Raw genomic sequence first — 20,094 nt, forward strand, 5'->3', positions numbered from 1 at the left:
AAAGGATATGAGAGTACTAGAAGACTGTTTAGAAGGGCAACAAAAATAACTGGTGTTACAAAACACTTTCCACATGAGAGGCTGTACAAACAAAGAGTGTCTCTAATTGAATGCTGACCATCTTTTATATTACTAGAAAGAGAAGTTATCCAATGAAATTCATGCACAGCAGGTTTAAAACAAGCAAAATTGCTAGGATCCTCCCAGCTTTCTGCTGGTAATAAGCAAGAGCAGGAGAGCCTGGTTCTGTACCTTACTGCATCCCCCATCCTGTGCAGGGCTCCCTCCCTCCCATACAGGCTCCCTGATCCCCAGAATGGTCTTGGGAATTAAAAGGTACTGCTGGAGGAAAGGGGAGAGAGAGGAAAACCTACATATGCCATGTATTTGCATAGCATGCTTTTGAGCCTTGTAAATTCTGGTCAGAACTCTGTGGGTAAATGTTAGAACTGATAGTTTAAAAATACTGGTATGGTTTTAGTTTTCCCCTAGCAGATTAGTCACTATTGGTGAGGATATTTGGAGTATGCGCTTCAACAGCTGGGGCAGAATTCAGCAATTAAATAAACACTGAAGAAGAGATGAGTGGCAGAATGTTAAGTTTCCTTGAGAAATCCTGCCCCTCATTCATGATTTCTTATTGTGATCACATCACCGGCACTTAAACCTCATATGGTTTTTTGGCATTGGTGGAAGTAAAGAGATGGGGAGGTGATAGGTGTAGGTGGGGAAGAATGGTGCAGGAAGTGAAGGGAGCAACTTAGGAAATGCGACAGTGATCAGCAACCGATACACCATTTCTATCAGGTTGGATTTATACCAGAGACTGCTAGATTCTGTCTATTAGCATATGGTCTAGTGGATAAGATAAATTTCAGGGAACTAAGCACTGTTTCACTTTAGACTACTACTAGGGAGAGTATGGGGCTGGATAGCCCACGGGTCAATCGGCTTCTGTGTCAGAACAGTATATCTCTAGCATAGACCATGACAAGAGTAAATATAAACTGATTTGAATGGAGGTTTAGTGATGTAAACAACAGGGTTAGATTTTAAAAGTGACTCTTTTTATAAAGTGTAATTCTTTACAGCACTGGCTATAAAATATGGTTCAAGTTTTAAATAATAAACAGAGAAACTGTACTATACAGACATCACTCATTCTCAGTCCAGGTTTCATTTTCCTTGTATCACAGAGTGATTAAGGGTAAATATTTTACTAGCTGGTATAATTGAATTGGTCTTGAAAGTACATGATGCTAGCAAACCTAGCATTTTCAGATTTTTAAAAAACAAACTGTCCTGTATAACGTGTATATTTACTGTTGCTCAGAAACAAAACAAGCTGTTACAAGAAATTGTATTTGTGAGAATGACATTTTTAGGAAATGCATTAGAAAAAAAGAGGTCATTTTTATTTCTGCTCCTAAAATTTTTTCGTGTAAATTACTGAACAAAACCTTTCAGTCTCCCTTGAGAATTTTAAATCAGTTTGGAAGCTGTCTGCCTGTAGCCTTTTCTTTAAAAAGAAAAGAAAAGAAAAAAGAAAGTATATTACTTGGAGGGCAAGATGTACCCTTTTGTCCAGGGTTTTATGGATTTCCCTCCTTTAGGGGCTAACTTGCTGTAAACATGATTAAAAATGGGGACATGGAGCCACATCCTGGTGATCTTCCATATACCCTAAATATTGCTGTGCATTGATCTTATTTGATATATGTCTTCCTGCCTTTGCCTGAGGGAAATAGGTACAGTTACTTTGCATTGTGTATGGATCTGAGGGAGAAGGTCCATGGAAGTGAAGAAACCAATCCATGAGGTCCACTGGCTGGTGAATCTCAAAGAACTTTGGAAAGCTTCTAACTAGGTACCGTTGAAAACTATCCTCAAGGTACAATTAATAGTGCTAGATGAAGCAGCTTGTGCACACAGGGAGAAAATTGGCATAATTATAAGATTTTAGCATGGCGGTAGTTCCCCCCCCCCGCCAGTGAATTTATGGCTGTGTTAATGTGAGCAAGATGGCGAACAGATTCTCTGTATTGACTTTGGTACTAACTTGACGACAGAAGAACAGGCATTACCATCCTTTTCCAGGGTATTCAGTCTGCTTGGCTACAGTCTGCTTGGCCACAATCCAATCCAACAGTCCAATCCAAACTTTCTGGATTTGATCATGTTCTTTCCAGCTTTGAAACATCTGATTTCTTATTGTTTGGTTATAAATAAAACATTGTATCCTGCCTTTTGCTGAGAGGAATGCAGAACGGTAGTTTATTCTTACATTTGCTTGAGTGCCTAGTTTGAGACATGGTGACATCTCAAAAGTCAGCTGATCATTTCCTAGTTAAGTGATTTGGAGTCCCTATATCCAAGTCCAACACCCTTGTATCTGAGTTGACTGTACAGGCACAGCTGTGTGCAAATGACTGACCAAACTTCTGCAGTGATAATCATTAAGAAAATGTTTGCAAGTAAGCAAATATCACAAGATTGCTGTGAAATCAAAGAGTCAGGAATTGTCATATATAGGAATGCTCCTTAATAGAAGAAGAGAAGAAGAAGAGATTGGATTTATACCCCGCCCTTCACTACCCAAAGATGTCTCAGAGCGGCTTACAAACTCCTTTCCCTTCCTTTCCCCACAACAGACACCCTGTGAGGTAGGTGGGGCTGAGAGAGCTCTTGACAGAAACTGCTCTTTTTCAAGAACAGTTCTTATCAGAGCTACGGCTTGCCCAAGGTCATCCAGCCAGGTGCAAGTGGAGGAGTGGGGAATTAAACCCGGTTCTCCCATATTAGAGTCTGCACACTTAACCACTACACCAAACTGGCTCTAATCATACTATTTCATCTTGCCTTTCATATGGAATATGCATCTAGATAACAGCAGAGCTGGGGAGATGGGATATACTGCATGCAGCGTTTCACCAATCCAACTACTAGTATTGATTCTAAGGAAAGTCACATTGAAGATAAATGTTGTTCCAACTGCCTGTGTTGGTTTGTGTCCTCTTACTCAAGGGGGGTATAATGGCTCAATGGTAGAGGAAGTCCCAAGTGTAGTCCTCAGCATCTCCAGTTTAAAGGCTCAGATAGTACGTGATATGAAAGACCTCTTCCTGAGATCCTGGAGAACCACTGCCAGTATTGTTCTTGATAGACCAGTGGTCTGACTGAGTATAAGGCAGCTTCATGTGTTTTTTTTTTTTGAATGGAATATACCATAGAATTGTAGAGGAGTGATGCCTTTGTAATTTTACAAACTCTAGGGCTTCATTGGTGCTGAATAAAAAGCAATAGCTAGGGAAGGGCACCCCCTGTGTAAGATTAAAGATTGTGGACTGGAGACAAAAGTCCATATACAAAAATAGCTGCACATATTTCTTTGACTGGAGTGTAGCTGCAGGAGCGCCCATGCTGAGCATAACCATCCCTGTCATGCCTGAAGTCTTCATCTTGTATTAAATGGAATATGAATCAGTGTGGTGTGTGTTTAATCAGGCCCCTCTTGGCCCCTCAGATTGCTTGATGTGGAATAAGAAAGCAAAGACCTCCACAGAGTAGCCATGTTTCCTCTGAGCTATCACACGGGGGGCTCTTGATCGTGTGTGTGTGTATGTGTGCGCATGTGCATGCCAGTATTTTAGATCACTCAGGAAATTAGGTAAGGGAAAGGTAGGGACTGTTCAGTGTAAAAAAAAGCACAGAGATTTAAAAACGCTAAATTAATTTAAAGGATTACATTGCCCTTTTCAAGATATAACCTGAATCTTTCTGTTTCTTCTTGGCTTGAATAATGCAGTTTGACATTAATGCAGTCTTGCAGTGGCTTATGTTTGGCAAGAGAAAATTCTGGTCTGTCGTTATAAATATCAGTTAAGAAACTGATTGGTAACTGAAGTGGAAATGGCGTGATACACATCCAGTGCATATTTATGGGAGGTATTAGGTGATTGTCTGCAAAAACAAAATTGGATATTTTTTATTTTCAAAAATTTACTGATGAGAGAGTGGAGAAGATGGGAATGTTGTGTCAGAGAAGATATGCAAACCCTTTAGCACAAGATGGTTTCAGTGATGCCTGCATAGTGATGCAAGCCTCCAGGTATGAGTTGGGAATCCCCCAGAATTACAGCTCATCTCCAGACTACAGAGATCAGTTCTCCTGGAGAAAAAGGATGCTTTGGAGGGTGGACTCTGTGGCATCCTACTGAGATCCCTGTCCTCAGGCTCCATTCCTAAATCTTCAGGAGTTTCCTAACCTGGATCTGGCAAACCTACCCATCCCTGGCAGATGGCCAGGGGGGACGCATACCTTTTTTTTCTTTCTTTTTTTTTCTCTTTCTTTATTTAAAACTTTGCATTGGTAAATACAATCATAACCGGATGAAAACAGTAGTGGAACTTCCACTGAAGTAATATCAACAGAACAATACAAGTTATAAACCAGTAACATATTAAGTAGACAGCTTAAAACCAAGTACAGTAGTGTTGCATATACAACTATATCTCTTTGCATTTCGCCTAACCTAAAATGGTAAGCAGATTGATGATTGTCATGTGGGTAGATTTGACATCATCTTAGATTCGTTGAGTGTGAGAAGAGGGAAGTGATAGAAAATAAGGAAATACTGGGGAGCAGCTTGTAGAGAGGTTGCTGAGTATTGGTTGAATTCCATAGAGCAGGAAGAAACGTAGAGAAGATAGCAGCTCAAAACCATTTGTGATATTGGGACCACTCAGGAGAGAGAAAATGTTGCCTAGACAGATAGTCCAACACAGAGAACCATTTTTCAGCAAACGTGTCTCGTATCGGATTTTGGGATGAATAGTTCAGTTTACTTGTAACAGCGTCCATTAAGTAATGGTTCCAAAGCTTCTTGTACCATAGTTCCAAAGATGGAGCTTTATGGTCTTTCCACACGGACGCTATGGTTGTTTTCGCCGCATCTATCATTGTCTCAATTGTGTCTTTGTGTGGTCTAGATCTTAGTGAAGCAGGCCATATGTTTAAAAATATAGTTTCAGGAGAAAATGGGATTTGAACCGAGGTAATTGTTTGGATTATTTTTAGAATCTCAGACCAGAATTTTTTAACTTTTGCGCATAGCCACCAACAGTGAGCATAATCGCCAACCTGGCGACACCCTTTCCAGCAATTAGGGGAATATTCTGATGAAATCCTGGACAATTTGTGTGGAGTTGCGTACCACCTAGAGAGTATCTTTAAGTTTTGTAGAGTTATGTGTATAGTCTTATTGTAGAAGCAACTTGACTTCCATAACAGTTCCCAATGATTTATAGAGAAATCGATACCGCAGTCGTTCTGCCATCTAGCCTGATATGCTAGCGGTTTCATACTAGAGTTTTGAAGAAGAATAGAGTATAATTTCGAAATAAGGCCTTTGTTTCTGTTTTCAAACCCCAGTAACACTCGTTCTAGATCTGTAGGGTTCGTGGAGATCAGTTTTGTCACTTCTAAGGATGAAAGAAGATGGTTTAATTGCAAATAAAAGTACCACGGTATTGGGTGGTCTAGAATTCTTTCCAGTTCTTTTTTGGTTTTTATACCTTTCTTAGTAGCTATGTCGCGAATGCGAAAGAGATGTTTTTTCCTCCAAATCTTATCAGAATCCAAGTTCCTCCCAGGAGCAAACCATGTTTGATTCAGGAAAGAAGATAGTCGAGAGATTTTAGGTAGGAGAGGTTTAGAGTGTGTTTTCCAACATGTTATTGAAGCTTGTACTAGGTCAATAAGGTCGGTGCAGGGTCCCATTAGATTCCTGGACAACCATAACACATCCTCTAGATGATGAGGGTAAATCAAATCGTTGCAGATATCTAGCCAGAGGGGATGTGTAGATGGTCGAAGAATTAGACGCATACCTTACATTTAAACCAGCTTGCACAAATGAGAAAATACTTGTCATATGCCTGTAAAGGCTGATCATAGTTATTAAGTTTGTTTCTAGACTAGATCTATTTCCAGGAAGTATTTTTGTTTTTTGTTGCCCTAAGAGATATAATTGTGATTGGAGAAATGTGACTTTGAAATTTATTGGTCTGGGAATGTTGGCACTGTCGTCCCCCCCACATAAACTTGGTATCTGAGCAAGGGGCTTGCATAATCCCCCTCCCTCTTTCCCCTCTTGCACTCTCAGCTTGCCTCCTTCCTTTCCTCTCATGGTTTGACATTACATGCAAATAAAGTCTTGTACAAATCACTGTTTTCCTAAATCCCAGAAATGCAAGCCTTGATCAAATCATGATTTGTAATTCTGGTCTCAAGACAACCATAGTTTGCTGAGTTTGCATATAACAGCAAATGGTGGTTTTCCAAAAAAGGGGAGAGAATGAATGTGAGTACACATAGGGGGAAAGGAGGGAACCTACCAGGGGAGAGGTGATCCTTGATTTGGTCCTAAGTAACACTCAAGACCTGGTGAGAGATGGGATGTAAAAGTGATTGCACCGCTTGGGAACAGTGATCATAATGTTGTTGAGTTCAACATTTGTATAAATAGGGAATTGGCCAAAAAGACTCACACAACCACTTTTAACTTTAAAAGGGGTAATTTTTCTGATATGAGGGGACATGTGGGGAGGAAACTGAAAGGAAAAGTAGAAAGGGTCAAAACCATTGGGGAAGCTTAGAAACTATTTAAAACTACGATTCTAGAAGCTCAAAAAATATATATTCCACAGGTTAGGAAAGGCACAAACAGGTATAGGAAAAAGCCTGCATGGTTAAGAAACAAAGTAATAGAAGCTGTAAAAGGTAAAAAGGATTCCTTTAAGTGGTGGAAAGCTAGTCACAGTGAGGCTGATAAAAGGGAACACAGGCTATGGCAAATAAAATGCAAGTCTGTGGTCAGGCAGGCAAAAAGGGAATATGAGGAGCATATAGCAAAAAACATAAAAACCAGCAATAAAACTTTCTTCAAATACATTAGAAGCAGGAAACCAGCCAGGGAGGCAGTGGGGCCCTTGGATGACCAAGGGGTAAAAGGAGTACTGAAGGATGATAGGGAAATGGCTGAGAAGCTAAATGCATTTTTTGCCTCCGTCTTCACTGTGGAAGATGAGAGGTGCTTGCCCACTCCAGAGCCGCTGAGTTCGGGAGGGGTGTTGAAAGACCTGAGTCAGATTGAGGTGACGAGAGAGGAGGTCCTAAAACTGATAAACAACTTAAAAACTGATAAATCACCAGGCCCAGATGGCATACATCCAAGAGTTCTGAAAGAACTCAATTGTGAACTTGTGGATCTCCTGACAAAAATATGTAATCTCTCCTTAAAATCAGCCTCCATTCCTGAGGACTGGAAGGTAGCTAATGTCACTCCCATCTTTAAAAAGGGTTCCAGAGGAGATCCGGGAAATTACAGGCCAGTCAGTCTGACGTCGATACCGGGTAAATTGGTGGAAACCATTATTAAGGAAAGAATTAGTAGGCACATAGATGAACAAAACCTATTGAGGCAGACTCAACATGGGTTCTGTAAGGGAAGATCTTGTCTCACTAACCTGTTAATGTTCTTTGAGGGGGTGAACAAACATGTGGACAAGGGGGATCCAATAGATATTGTTTACCTTGACTTCCAGAAAGCTTTTGATAAAGTTCCTCATCAAAGGCTCCTAAGTAAGCTCAAAAATCATGGGATAAAAGGACAAGTCCTTTTATGGATCAAAAACTGGCTAATTAATAGAAAACAGAGAGTGAGTATAAATGGGCAGTTCTCCCAGTGGAGGGGTGTAAGCAGTGGGGTACCACAGGGATCAGTACTTGGTCCACTGCTTTTTAACTTGTTCATTAATGATTTGGAGTTGGGAGTAAGCAGTGAAGTGGCTAAATTTGCGGATGATACGAAGTTGTTCAGGGTGGTGAAAACCAGTGAGGATTGTGAGGCACTCCAAAGGGATCTGTCAAAGTTGGGCGAGTGGGCGTCAACATGGCAAATGGGGTTCAATGTGGCCAAGTGCAAGGTGATGCACATTGGAGCCAAAAATCCTAACTATAAATACACGTTGATGGGGTCTGAACTGGCAGAGACAGATCAAGAGAGAGATCTTGGAGTTGTAGTAGATAACTCACTGAAAATGTCGAGACAGTGTGTGACTGCAATAAAGAAGGCCAATGCTATGCTGGGGATTATTAGGAAGGGTATTGTAAACAGATCAGCCAATATCATAATGCCGCTATATAAATCAATGGTGCGACCTCATCTGGAATACTGTGTGCAATTCTGGTCACCACACCTTAAAAAGGATATTATAGCTTTGGAAAAAGTGCAGAAAAGAGCAACTCGAATGATAAAAGGGTTGGAACACTTTCCCTATGAGGAACGGTTAAGGCGCTTAGGGCTCTTTAGCTTGGAGAAACGACGACTGAGGGGTGACATGATTGAGGTTTATAAGATTATGCATGGGAAAGAGCAGGTAGAGAAAGAGGTACTTTTCTCCCTTTCTCACAATACAAGAACCCGTGGGCACTCCATGAAATTGCTGAGCGGTCGGGTTAGAACGGATAAAAGGAAGTACTTCTTCACCCAAAGAGTGATTAACACTTGGAATTCACTGCCACAGGAAGTGGTGGCAGCTACAAGCATGGACGGCTTCAAAAGGGAATTAGATAAGCATATGGAGCAGAGGTCCATCAGTGGCTATTAGCCACAAGGTATAGATAGGGACTCTGGGGCAAGTGATGCTCTGTCATCTTGGTGCTTGGGGGGGGTCAACAGTGGGAGGGCTTCTAATGTCCTGGCCCCACTGGTGGACCTCCTGATGGCACTGGTATTTCTGGCCACTGTGTGATACAGAGTGTTGGACTGGATGGGTCTTTGGCCTGATCCAACATTGGCATCTCTTATGTTCTTATGAGGACACTGCATGAGCCTGTGGCATAGTCCCACTTTTTCGAGCCATAGTTTTAGCGCATTACGGTCTTTACATCTGAACTAACCCATAGAGTCAGCTTTGAGAGACAGACTTTTTCTGGCCTACAAAAACAAAACAAACCACAGAAGCTCTTCAAATGAAATACTTCTTTAGTGCCTGCTTCTTCTCTGCAGCCAGGGTAGTATGTTTATAATCAGAAAAGTTATGTATGTATATATATTTAGAATATTTATAGGCCCAGCTTTTCTCCCAACGCAGTCAGGATTGAGAGCACTACAATACAAAAATAACAATCTATTACAATAATTGAAGTGTGTTATTTAAAACAAATAATATCAATAGAGAAGCCAGAGCCTATTAAAGCTGCCCAGTACACTCTTTTGATGTTCTGTTGTGCAGCCTTGCCGGAAGGCCCCAAAGGTAGATTGTTCAGCCCTTCCAGGAGGCTGTTCTACAGCAACAGGTCACCAACAGAAAGGAGCTGTATCCAGTCGATTCATCAATCACATGTTCCCTTTACAAAGTTTGCATACATACGCGTGCACACACACTGACTTGTATGATTAAAACCGCATCCTCAGTAAATGACACATGATGTATTAATTTATTCTGTTCCTAAGTTTTGCGTTTCCTTAGACAAATTGTCAATATGTTTAAGGCTCCAGTATCAACCGTATCTGTTCTGTGAGCTCCAGTTGTGCAAATCCTGTCTCCTGGTTGCATTACTGAGTTACATTACTTATTTTTATTAAGTATTTATATACAATTTTTAAGCTTGTGTTAAATTTTGTGTTTGTTTGTTTGTTCCTTCACTCCAACCCTGAGAAGGAGCTGAGTTTCTCTATTTTATGAGATCCTACGAGATGGCAGTCAAGGCTGCGAAGCATGACTACTACGTGGCTACAATTGCATCTGCAAGCTCACGCCCAGCCCAATTGTTTAGAATGATTTAGTCTATAACAGCTCTGCTACAGGGCAGACCAAATGCTAGGGAATTGGACATTGGCTGTGAGGCATTTGCGAGCTATTTCGCGGATAAAGTCTTGTCGCTCCGCCGTGACCTCCTCGCCACAGTTGAAACAGTGAGTGAGCTTGAGGCCCCAAGCACGTCTTCAGTTTTGGTTCTGGATCATTTCAGCCCACTCAGCCTGGAGGAAGTCGACAGATTGCTCTTGACTGTACGTCCAACCACACGCAGCCTTGATCAGTGCCCTTCCTGGCTCATTAAAGCGGGCCACGAGGGGTTTCAAGGTGCCCTAAGGGAAATTATCAACAAGTCCCTCTTGGAGGGGCTGTTCCTGGGGGCACTCAAGGGAGCCGATGGTCCGCCCACTTCTGAAAAATCCATCTCTGGACCTGGCTGAATTGGCTAATTACCGGCCGGTCTCCAATTTGCCCTATTTGGGCAAATTAATTGAGAGGGCGGTGGTGATACAGTTACAGGGCTTTATGGATGACACTTCCACATTAGATCCCTTCCAGTCCGGCTTTCACCCAGACATGGGACAGAGACGGGGTCGCCCTGACTGATGATCTCCGGAGGGATCTGGATTGGGGCAGTTCAGCAGTACTGCTGTTGTTGGACCTGTCGGCTGCGTTTGACATGGTCAGTCATCAGTTGCTGCTTCACCACCTCGCCAACATGGGAATTCAGGGGCTTGCCTTGCAATGGCTTGCTTCCTTTCTCCAAGGTTGGGGACAAAGGGTGGCACTTGGGGAGCAGTAGTCCAGGAGACACCCGCTGGAGTGTGGAGTGCCTCAAGGGGCAGTGCTCTCCCCAATGTTATTTAACATCTATATGCGCCCCCTTGCCCAGATAGCTCAGAGTCATAGGCTGAGATGTCACCAGTATGCTGATGACACGCAGCTCTATCTGATGTTGGGCGGTTGGTCGAACTCCAGTCTTGAAGACTTGGACTGGGCGTTACAGGCTGTGGCTGGTTGGCTCAGGCTGAGTCAGCTGAAATTGAATCTGACAAAGATGGAGGTCCTGTGTGCGGGCTAGGGCGGTGTGCGGGTGGGGACCCCACTCCTGACCTTCGGTGGGGCGCCATTAGTGCCAGAGGTTAGGAGTTTGGGAGTGCTCCTGGATTCTTCCTTAACAATGGAAGCCCAGGTATCAGCCACTGCTAAGTTGGCCTTTTACCATCTTCGGCTGATTAGGCAGTTGGTTCCCTTCCTCGACCACAACGACCTGGCGACAGTGGCGGCTCCTTACTGGTGGAACGAGCTCCCGGAAGAGATCAGGGCCCTGCAGGATCTTTTACAATTCCGCAGGGCCTGCAAGATGGAGCTCTTCCACCAGGCCTTCAACTAGGAGCCCCCCCACACTATTACAATCAACGAGCCCGGCCCTTAGCTCTAACATCTGGCTCATTCCATCGAGTGACTCAGGACGACACTGAGCTGGATCTCAGCTGCTGGAGACATCTGTAGCACACCACTGTAAGGATAACTAATAGCACCTTATGATTTTATGGTTTTATTTGTTTAGAACTGTTTTATATGGTTATATTGGCAACTGGTGCCACTACTGTAAGCTGCCCTGAGCCCACTCGGGGTATAAATTGAATTAATAAAAATAAATAAATAAATAAATAAATTTTACAAACTAGCAGTGCTTCTATTTGTAAATATAACTACTACTTTTGTCTTTTTTTGGGTTGTACCCCCCCCAGGCTCTTAAAATACGAGAGAGTTGCAATTGCCCTGCTTTGGCCAGTGAAGACCCACGTCTTATTTTCAGACTGAGTATGCAGCATCTTCTGCAAACATCTAAAGAGGGAGACCCAAAGATCATGGCAAAACAAATGTGAATCCTCCTTTCATCGAAAAGAAGATGCCTGTGGATATTCTGTCTGGAGAACTGTCAAGATGAAGGCAATAATTTTATCCAAATACTTATTGTATACCTCTTAAACTTTCCAGGGATTCTGAAACTGTATGAAATACAGATAGGATGGCTACAAATCATGACACAGTCCTTTGACTGCAATTTATACATGGAATACTCAGTTTGTACAATGTGGAATTTTGTATATGGGAAGCAGTTGCTTTCACAGAGATGAAAAGGAAGCAACTATTTAAATGTGGCATCGTGTAGCACTATGCATTTATAGGGGGCAGTAACATGTACTCACCTATTGTACTCTGGCAATAATTATATATTCCATAAATGTTATAATCTCCCATTTTGTGTTTGAAAACAGGTTTCAAAGGGACTACCAGTTAAACGGGGTGGGGGAGGGGACACACAGCAAAGTGGTCTTCCTTACCTATGGTATCCATTTGAGTTTGCTGTAACTTCAGTTTTCTGTGCCCAACTGTATTGAGGAAATGATAAGAATTCTGTACATACTACAAAAAGCAAGATATGATAAACTGACTAGTGGGCTGTTCAGAATTCCACCGAATTGTTTGATTCAGTGCTAGGATTGTCTTGTTTTGTATGTCTTAAAAGACAGATTGAGTCAACAGTTCACTTGAATGTAATCTCAAAGGACAGGGCAGTTAACCTTGTAGAGTAAAAATGTTTGTAAGGCACAAAGTGAAATGTGCCTTACAGTCTGACTGGTAGCACTGGGGACTGTTAAATTAACTGGTAGCACCAGGGACTGATAAATTATTTGTTGCAGTCCTAAGTAAACAAGATGAAATTAGTTATATAAACAGTTACTCAGGACATGGTCAGAGTTTGGATGCCAATGATTGGGGCTCCAGGTAGTTGGGTGATGGGTGGGTGCTGTGAAGTATCAATCATGTATTTCAAAAGCAGCTAGACTTAGGCTTGGGAATGCAGGTTGGCAAACCATATATTTTATGGTCGCATCATTGAAACTCTCAATCATTTGAAGTCTCCCACCGCCCCGCCCCCCGGTCTAATTTTAAGTCATTCTTTTGTCCCATGCTATTGCACAGTCCTTGGTTTTCTGCTAACAAGTTGCATCATATCTGTTGTAGTTGCTAGAGGACATTGAGGTGTTTACCAACATGGAAATAATTTTCTGCTATTCTTTTTTTGGGGGGGAGTGTGTGATTGTTGGAATGCACCCCTTATTTTTGAATCGTACCTTGTTCTTTGCAACAGAAAGCTCTTCCCTCTTTATAGCTCTGTGGAACAAGTACTTGCTGAGGACCCCTTCACACACTGCAGCCAAGAAAGGACCCATTTGAAGGGTGTGTGTCTGCTTGTTTCTGAGAAAGCTGTTCGAACTACATTGAATCAATTGTACTTAGGGATGCCAAGATAAGATGAACCATAGTCAGAGGGTCTGGATGACTAACAGAGACAGTTCATTGCCCACCAGTAGCCCCCACCTTGCTTTTCATCTGCACACGCCCTATCTGCCTGTGAACCCTCCCACCATATACACTCAGAGCTGCCTTCACCTTCCCTTGACACCACCAAGCAATCCGTGTGGCTGGAAGTGCCATTGTTGTGGCTGCCAGAAGCACCGCTGTAGTGCACTGTCTGGACACCCTTCCCTGGTGGCGCTGGGTACCACATGTAGCTGGAAGCACAGTGGTGGAGCATTCACAATCAGGTGGGGGATCAGCAGTGGAGCCCCCCAGAAGCCCTGGGCCCCGGCAGCTGCCCCATCTCAATGTATGTGGATGCCAGCCCTGGAAGTGGTACTCTGCTTTTAGGTCCTGGCAGACAAGACAATTGTGTTTACCCTTTAAATCTGTTAGCTGATTGATTGGCTTTTGGAATCTAATTTTTACAACATGAATATTCAAGATGGGAAATCTAAGATGCACATTACCACACACAGTCTCCAATATTTTGTGAGCAACACCATACTGTTGGAATTCTGAAACTATTATTTTGTTAAAGGAAGAACCATGTTGCTTTCTGTCCATAACATCGTGGGTTTTTCCCTCTTTTTATTGTCACTTTTTGTTTTTTGATTAAAAGTGTCTGATACTGTCTGTGTGCAGTCACCTAACAAACTTGTAAGCAGTCGTTTGTTTACTGACTTCAGCTGAAGAATGCTAACACCTATCTAATTTATCTTTATTTGGAAGGAGGTGTTTTCAAGGTTGGCTCTGCTTCAGATTGCTAAGCCTGATTCTGTATCGTTTGATTTAGTGCATATTGTTCCCAAGCCTTCGATAGATCTGTATGCAAGCTATCATGGCAAAAGGTAAAGGCTCACCTTGACCATTTTCGTTCCATTACTTTTATTCTTAGTGACAGGAAAGGTTTTGTTTTTTTCAAACTGAATTTCTGAAATGTGTGAAGCTATTTGGACAGTGTCACAAAAGGTGAACCAAAAAGCACACCATGATAGATGTTTTCCTACTGTTTGTATAGCTTGCACCATAAAACCAAAGTTCACAGTTAGAAGAAAACGACACATTACAAACCAATGTGTGCAATCAAAGACAACCTTGGGAGACTGTGATTTTAAAATATATATTTTTAAAGGGTTTTTAAACCCCACTTTTCCCTAAATGGATCTCCAAGGCAGCTTAGAATAGTTCAGGGAAACAGCAGAAGCATGGCTGCAGGTGGTCACTCTGCGTGTTGAAATTCTAATTTGGGAATAAACAGTGTTTTGGAATCCTGCTTGCAGGCCAAGTGCAAACTCTGATTTGCCAGCTGAAATGTAGTTGGGAAACCCAGCTATATCTGTATGGCTATGCGCAAGAAGCAGACGGTATGCTGATCCAAGGATCTCTCATTTGTTCATTTAGCAGCAGACTATTCTTTGCATGGGCACACTTTATCTATAATACAAACCATGGTTTGTCACATGAGGAATAAGAGGTGTTGAACTCATTTGTTATGAGGGCTGGATCTGACATAAATCTCACTTTGTTGGGCCGTGCCATGTGTGCCGTAAACTTCGTAAAGATGATTTCAGATGCTGAATGGCAGTAGAAGAAGAGGAGGAGGAGGAGGAGATTGGATTTATACCCCGCCCTTCACTACCCAAAGGAGTCTCAGAGCGGCTTACAATCCCTTTCCCTTTCCCTCCCCACAACAGACCCATCATAAGGTAGGTGGGGCTGAGAGAGATCTTTTGAGAACTCCCCTTGAGAGAACAGCTCTGAAAGAACTTATTACTGATCCAAGGTCACACCAGCAGCTGCATGTGGAAGAGTGGAGAATCAAACCTGGTTCTCCCAGATTAAGTCCACACTCTTAACCACTACACCAAACTGGTGTGATATGCAGAGGTGTGGAGATATCAGCATTGGTAATGAGACAGGAAATCTAGGTCTCAATTTGGTACAGAAGGATTCAGTCCAGGGGGGTGCAAAAAATAAGTGGAAATAAGTCTGAAGAAGTGAGCAGTGACTCACAAAAGCACATACTCTACCACAATTTTGTTAATCTTTAAAGGGTGCTACTGGACTCTTACTCTTTCTGCTGCTATTAAAAACCACAACATTCAAAAACCTTACAGGGCATTCAGTTGCTGATCTAAGAGTAGCAGTTCTCTTACAAAGGAATTTCAGAAAGAGAGGCTGTTGAATTGCAACTGATCGCGAAGCTCAAGAATACAATGCAAACTCCTGGACTGAATTGAGACCTAGGTTTCTTCTCTTATTGCCAGTGCCTCTATTGTCATTTGGCATCTGAAATCATTTCACTCTCTAAGATATAAGGACAGATGGACTCACATTCCAGCTGCATCTAGAATCACAGAATCGATCGACTTCCAGGATACAGCACGGCACAGTGGACGTGTCCCAGGCTCTCTCCTGGACTGCCGACTTTTTTGATCAAACAAAGGGGCCTGTGGGCTTCCCGAGACCTCGCTACCCTCTCGGGAAGAGGGGGGAGTGCAAGAGGCTTGATTCGGGCCCTCGGTGCCATGGCCGCAGCCAGGAGCGAGCCCTGGATCACCTCCAATGCTGGGATCAAGAAGAAAGCCCATAGCTATGGGCTCCTAGTTGTCGCTTCCCAGCAAAGGGGGGTTAGAAACCCTGCCTGAATAAGCGCACCTTCACCGTGAGTAACTATTTAATCGCATCAACAGAGGAAGTTTGCCTCTTCTTTAAAGACACAACTCCCTCTTAAACTTTAAAAATATCTAAAAGTTGAGGTGGGAGGTCCACCCCCCCCAACCCTCTAATACAGTGGCAAGCAAAAGGGATTTTAGCTTTGGGTCCTTGGATAAAATGGTAGGCAGCAAAGGAATACCTTGACTTGCTTTTCTGAAATTTGGATACCTTGATTATTTGTAATGCACCCAATTTTTTTTCGTGAGTGGAAGTACTAGACATATTGCTACGTCCTTGATTATTTGTAATGCACCCTTTTTTTTCGTGAGTGGAAGTACTAGACATATTGCTACGTTCTCAATTTTTGTCCCTCCTTACTGGGGTGAAGTGTGGATCTATTATCTTTTTTACATTTTATGGCACACATGTCTGGCAACCTGAGAAGAAGTCTGGGTTTTTTATTTTATCCCTTTTTTGTATCCCTTTACTTGTTTTATTCTGAGATTATAAACTTTATAAATGCTTAAGCACTAATTAATAAGCAACGAAAGTAACTTCATCTTATTTTTGTGCTGCTTGGATTACTAGAACTGGCTGGTTGAATTTGACTGAGATTTCCCCTCCTCCTTCTCTTCCTCACTGTGTTTTTTGGTACTTTCCATATAAGGAGAAAAGTAATAATTTGGTTTTAGCTGTTCTTTTGCATCGCTGTGGTCTGGGCTATGGCTTAAAAATAGACACATACATACACACAAGAGGGAAGAAAAAAGTACTCTGTTTACATTTATACAGTACAGTGTGTTCCAAAACAAAACTGTAGAAAAAGTAAGCTTTGTGGGGAAAGCTTTCGGCCATTTTTCTTCTTCTTTGGCTGTGGTATTTTCTTCCTCCAGGTTTTGCTCCTTGGATTTTCCCAGGAAAAACTGCTTAAAGATGGCTGGGTCCAACAAACCTCCTAAAGTTCCAGCAAGTTCACCAGGTGTACCCAGATCAGCCTCTGCTACCATAACATCTACACAAACAAAGGAATTGCAAGCTTTAATCCAAGAAACAATAAAAGGTTCAATTCTAGAGGCAATTGACCCAATTAAAGAAGCAATGAAAGAAATGACTCAACAATTTTCTATCCACATGCAGGGCCTACTGAAACAGATAGCTGACAACACAGAGAAATTAACAAAACAACTGAAAAGGAAAAGATGGAAAAACAAAAGAAATGGAGTGCAAATTACAAGCAACAGATCTTAAACAGACACAGACCTAATCAGACAACAGGTAGATAAAGTGTATTTTGTCTTGAGATTCCAAAACATCCCAGAAAAGCAAGATGAAGATATTAGAAAGAAGATGTCCCGTATTTTGGCAGATTATATGAAAGCAGAAGAGCCAGAGAAAGTTTTAGATGAGCTTTGATACAGCTTTCAGAATGAACTCAGCGTATGCCAGGAACAATCATCTCCCCAGAGAAGTCCACCTAAGATTCCATAAAAGAATACTAAAGAGATAAAATCTTAAAGGCCTCAAACAGAACTCCGTTGATGATTGATAATAATGAAATAAAGGTCTTAAAAGAGATTCCGTGGAGAGTCAGAGACAGAAGAAGAGAATACTTCAAACTTACAACAGTCTTAAGGAAAAATGAAATTCCTTATAGATGGCTCCTACCTGAAGGCTTGATTTTCTCCTACAGAGGCAAGAGATTTAGAATTACTTCCATATTCAAGGCAGAAGATTTTTAAAAGAAGAATGGAGCGGAGCTCCAAACCGAAGAAACGGGCTCTGGGAGAGAAGAGGAGGAAGAAGAAAAAAACTATCCCCAAGGTGTTGCAGGGACTTCAGCGACAATTAAAGAAGGTTCAAAGAAATCCAAATACCCGAAGACTTCGCCACGTGTTACAAGGAAACAAGTAAGAGAAAACTTGGAAGTGCAATCAAAAAACCAAGATGGATAAAAATAAAAGTAAAATGAGATTAATCTCTATAAATTTCAACAGATTGAACTCACCTCAAAAAAGAAGACAGACCTTTCAACAATTAAAAAAAAGTAATTTTGACATTATTTGCCTCCAAGAGACTCATATTAGAGAAGCTTACCAGAAATATCTTCAAAATTTAAAGCTGGGCAAAACGTTTATAGCTTCAGATAAGGAAAAAAAGAAAAGAAAAGAGGCGTAGTGACTTCTGTAAAGGAACATCTCCAACCAGAAATGGTATACGCCTCTCAGGATGGACGCATTTTAATGGTTCAAATACAAAGACAAACTAAAAAGACTCTTTTTGTAAGTATTTATGCACCCGATCATCATCAAGAAAAATTTTACAAAGTTTTACAAGAATTGATGGCAAAACAGGATTATCAAGAAACCTGCATAATTGGTGATTTTAATGCAGTTTTTGAGGGAAGTCAAGACAGAAAGAGCTCCAAGAAACAGAAGCAGAAAAGGAAACACGACCCCCCCCCCAGCCTTTTATCAACTAATGGAAGAGAATAATTGTATAGATGCATGGAAAGCTAGAAACCCACATAAACAAGCTTTTGTTCAGCAAGACATAAATCTTGGTCAAGGATAGACATGTGTTGGATTTCAGCCACAATGACAAACGATATTCTCAAAGCAGAAATACAACCTCAGACATTTGCAGATCATAACCCGATTACACTGGAACTTCAAGACACTTTCAAAAAAATAGATGAAAGTTGAATACAACAGTGTTAAAAAATGAAAGATCTGTAAAGGATTCCAAGAAAGAATTCAAATTCTTCTTTGAAAGAAACATTCAACCTGGGATGTCTATAAATACTGTTTGGGATGCCTTTAAAGCTTTTGTGAGAGGATGGATGATAAAAGAAAATTCATATAGGAAAAAACAAAGATCCGAAAAGTATTCCCAATTACAAAAACAAATAAAAGAACAAGAAGAGAAAATAAAACACAAATGACGAGTGAAAAGATGAGGATTAATCTCAAACAACTGCAACACCAAATGAACTGCCTTTTAACTCAAGAAATAGCAAAGAATAGAAAAGAAAATAACGTATGCCAAACAGAACTATTTTGAAAATACAAAAAAACCCGACCCGCTGGCTAGCATATAAAATATGCAAAGAAAGCGAAGGAAGATATATAAACACATTAAGAAACGGGAAAGGGGAAGACATAAATAAACTAGAAGATTTAAAAATAATTGTGGAACAATTTTATCAAAACCTCTACAAAAAAACAGAAATACCCCAAGAACAAATCAGAGAATGCCTACAGAAATATAAACCTAAAATATTTACAGAAGACGAAAGGGCAATATTAAATCAACCAATATCTCTGGCAAAACTCACAGAAGCCATCAAAAAGCAAAAAAGGGCAAAATCCCAGGTCCTGACGGACTCCCTGCAGAATTTTATCATGTCTTTGAAGATCAAGTGATATTTCCTTTAAAAGAGGTATGTCAGAATGTAACGTGTGAGTATAAAATACCTGATTCTTGGAATGAGGCTATAATATCTCCTATACACAAACAAGGTCTATATGAAAAAGAGATTAAAAATTATAGACCCATTTCTGTGGTAAATGTGGATTATAAAATACTAGGAAAAATGGCCCGTTGTGGAAATAAATACAATGGCCTCTAGAAAGAGGCTCTGGGCGGGTGCCCCGGCCTTGGACACTCAGTATCCATTTGCTGTGGCGACCTCAGCAGGGTATAAAGACACTGAGCCCACCATTTTCTCCAGGGGAACTGATCTCTGCCATCTGGAAAGCAGTTGTTGGAATCGAAAAGGCACTTGAAATACAATTTATCCATAATGTACCCCCATATCTATGTTTTATGCATGTTTGTATTTTTGTTTGTTATTGAAAATAAAAATAATCTAGAATCATAGAGTTGGAAAAGACCTCCAGGGTCATCTAGTCCAATCCCCTGCACAATGCAGGAAATACACAAATACCTCCCCCTCCACACCTGCTGTGACCGCTGTTCTATGGGGCACACTGCTTTTTAATGTCCCAAGACTAAAGACTGCCACACTCCCAGGACCACCAGAGAATGGAAGATTTGTCTTCACTTACCGTGAAGCTTCCTTCTCGGTGGTCCGGGAGTGGGGCAGTCCCACCCACCTAGTTTTAGGGGATGGGTTCCAGATATCTTTTAGGGAGGTAGAAACTGGATGAATGGTTACAAAGTTTAAGATACTAAAACAAAAAAATGTGAGTTAATTGGTTGATAGAGTTAGGACAGAGG

The 20,094-nt window shown here is 41.4% G+C and overlaps 1 protein-coding gene across 1 annotated transcript in view; it reads left to right on the forward strand.

The window, feature by feature from the left end:
• Positions 1 to 12,476, forward strand: part of OMA1 (OMA1 zinc metallopeptidase) — a 41,451-nt gene extending 28,975 nt beyond the window's left edge. Inside the window, exon 8 of the mRNA XM_015412917.1 lies at positions 11,577 to 12,476. Within this exon, the coding sequence (XP_015268403.1) occupies positions 11,577 to 11,714 (138 nt within the window). The 3' untranslated portion in view covers positions 11,715 to 12,476. The remainder of the gene's footprint in view (positions 1 to 11,576) is intronic.
• The last annotated feature ends 7,618 nt before the right edge of the window (positions 12,477 to 20,094 follow it).

The sequence above is a fragment of the Gekko japonicus genome, unplaced genomic scaffold (assembly GCF_001447785.1).
Source record: "Gekko japonicus isolate JY-2015 unplaced genomic scaffold, Gekko_japonicus_V1.1 scaffold1594, whole genome shotgun sequence".
NCBI lineage: Eukaryota > Metazoa > Chordata > Lepidosauria > Squamata > Gekkonidae > Gekko > Gekko japonicus.